A 2,500-nucleotide genomic window follows, 5' to 3' on the forward strand; every position below is an offset into this window, starting at 1 on the left:
GGCGAGGACCCACGCCATGTAGCCCAGGATCACGCAGCCGACGATCTGAAATTAAAAACGCAATTTAAAAACCTAAATCACAGTGGGACTTGAAAGTATGTTGCCTTTTACACAAAACAAACGTATCAACGCTCAGTCCAGAAAATGATTTGGGAAAAATCGTAGTAGTTTACTCAGGAAAGAGTGAAAGTAAGACCACGGTGTGTCTGGTCGGTCGTGAAATTGGGTAAGGAGCATGCGCCCGCTCACGCATCGCGAGCCACACATTATCGAACCTGAAATAACAACGAATTTATAATACAAGGTTCCTCGATCTCCATGACTGTCTTCTTGAGCTTTTCATACTAACTTAGTAATCTAAAAAAAAATACTCATATTGGCAGAGCGACTGATTATTTGTCTAGATGAAACTTCCATTGCTCTAAAATTACGGATTAATGTGCTTTTGGACCGAAATTATCATTTTCATATTACGTCCTCTAAACATACAAAGTACACGCCTTTATTCAAGACTAGGCTAGTCAAACAATAAATATTCACAACCACATTAAAGAACAAAGATCCTAGCGAAAAAAAATGTTCAAGGCATATGCACTACAGACTTGAACACAGTGTATTCCTATATTTCAAGGGTTACAAGAACACGAAGGTACTGTCAGTTCAACAAGCCTATGCCACCGCCGTATATTACTATTCATTAAGGATTATATTCGTTTCTGGCTCTGATAGTAGCGAGATAGTAATTCCGTTTTTAAAAATGCGACACGGTTCTTAGGATTGTCAATTATGAACAGTTCATACAGTATGATATCCAGTGCTTAACTCTTGAAGTGCCTGATATACTTTCTAAGCATGTGAATGACATTCCATTTTAATTTTCTACCGCTACCAGAAATAAAATCAATAAATCTTGTAACAAAATCGTATTGCTAATACACTCCCACACTCCTATTAAAATAATGATAAGAAGAAAAAATACATGTCACTTTCAAGCCAAGAGAGTGCATTGATCCGTAAAATCATTTTAAAATGTACCGCTAAAAGTTTAAGCAAAGTCTTCACTTTCAAAACCTCAGACATGTTGTTTGGTTGACGAGATGACAGTGACAATTGCAACTTACAGGGAGCGCACGAAAGTACAACGCATCAGAGTCTAAAATAGATTTAAAAAATGGTTTTAAAATTTAAGCGTTTGTCTTTCGAGAAATTAATCTAAATAAAAGACATATACTGATAACAAACATCAAAACTCAATGTCAAATAAGTATCCATAATCAGAAAAACTTGCGTGAATGAACCTCCAGGTAATGATCTTAAAAATGTTGTTGTTATCCTCCCTTCGAGGGACTTTCACAATAAAGTCATCAAAGGGAGACAAAGGCAGCCAGCGCAGCCAGCGGTAAATCGCCGATGCAAACAAAGGACAAAGAACAAGGAAGAGGCTCCATCGCCGCCGCCGCCGCCCGACATCTGGCAGTTCGAGGAACATCTAAATTATCCATTCACGCATTGCGGTCGCGGCCCCGCATGGTAAACGCAAGACTTTCCTTGCTACTTTCCCTGGCAGATGGCGCCGGAGCCTGTCCAACACCCATAGTGAAATCCTGAAAAATGAAGTGGGTAGCGAGGGTAGACAAAGAGGGGGGGGGGGGGGGGACTCGCTGCCTGGCTGTGTACGGCTGCGGCGCGCGATACGCGGCCCTACGCCAGCTTTCTGCATTCATCGGTAGTGCTTTAGGTAATGGTATTTGCAACATTAGCGTTGGGATTTTTGATCTCAAGGTCCGTACTTTGAGCTCACAAACCAAAGTATATGAACTAATGTGAAATAATATCTATAAATGATTACCTATGCACGTTTGATATTAAAATGAAATTATTAATGATAGGATGTGTTATCGCGGGCTCACAATGTGTACATAAAAGAATAAAGATAATTTTCTTAGGGATAAGGCAAATTCATTTGTTGACACAAAAGTGAATAGTCACGCTCACAGTCCAATAAGACACATTAACTCAAGAATACTGTCATCGAAGAATTTACACGTAGAAATGCTCCATCAAAATAAGAATGAACACCGACCGTACACTACCGTCCCTTGGCTTCGGCTCTGCGTTTCCACTTTTTATATAAGTGTACAAAAACGGCAATTTCTAAGCATCAACAAGAGATTTCACCTGTAGTGCCACGTAGCCTGTCTAATGCACTGTCTATTTGCTATCCTTCGCCTTGCCTTCCATTCATCTTAAATACGAATATCAGAGAATTAGAAATTTAATAAATACATCATGAATCTGAACAGGAAGACAAGGCTATTTTGTTGTTCGCATATTTGACTTTTCAGAAAATAATGCGAGTGAGTAAATTGAAGCAAAACCAATACTTGGCCAGCAGACCAATCGCCACTGTTTAAAACATTTACAAAAAAACTCAGCAAAGTGGGCCAAGCAGGCCATGCGCGCTTAGGAAACCATTCGTACTACTTGAACATTACACATA

At 39.6% G+C, this 2,500-nt stretch overlaps 1 protein-coding gene across 1 annotated transcript in view; it reads right to left on the bottom strand.

Annotated features, from left to right (window-relative positions):
- LOC125030371 (CD82 antigen-like) overlaps positions 1-2,500 on the bottom strand; it is a 37,355-nt gene that overhangs the window by 17,542 nt on the left and 17,313 nt on the right. Inside the window, exon 2 of the mRNA XM_047620402.1 lies at positions 1-45. This exon is cut by the window's left edge and continues 39 nt beyond it. Within this exon, the coding sequence (XP_047476358.1) occupies positions 1-45 (45 nt within the window). The remainder of the gene's footprint in view (positions 46-2,500) is intronic.

Source organism: Penaeus chinensis, chromosome 11, assembly GCF_019202785.1.
Source record: "Penaeus chinensis breed Huanghai No. 1 chromosome 11, ASM1920278v2, whole genome shotgun sequence".
NCBI classification, from domain to species: Eukaryota; Metazoa; Arthropoda; class Malacostraca; order Decapoda; family Penaeidae; genus Penaeus; species Penaeus chinensis.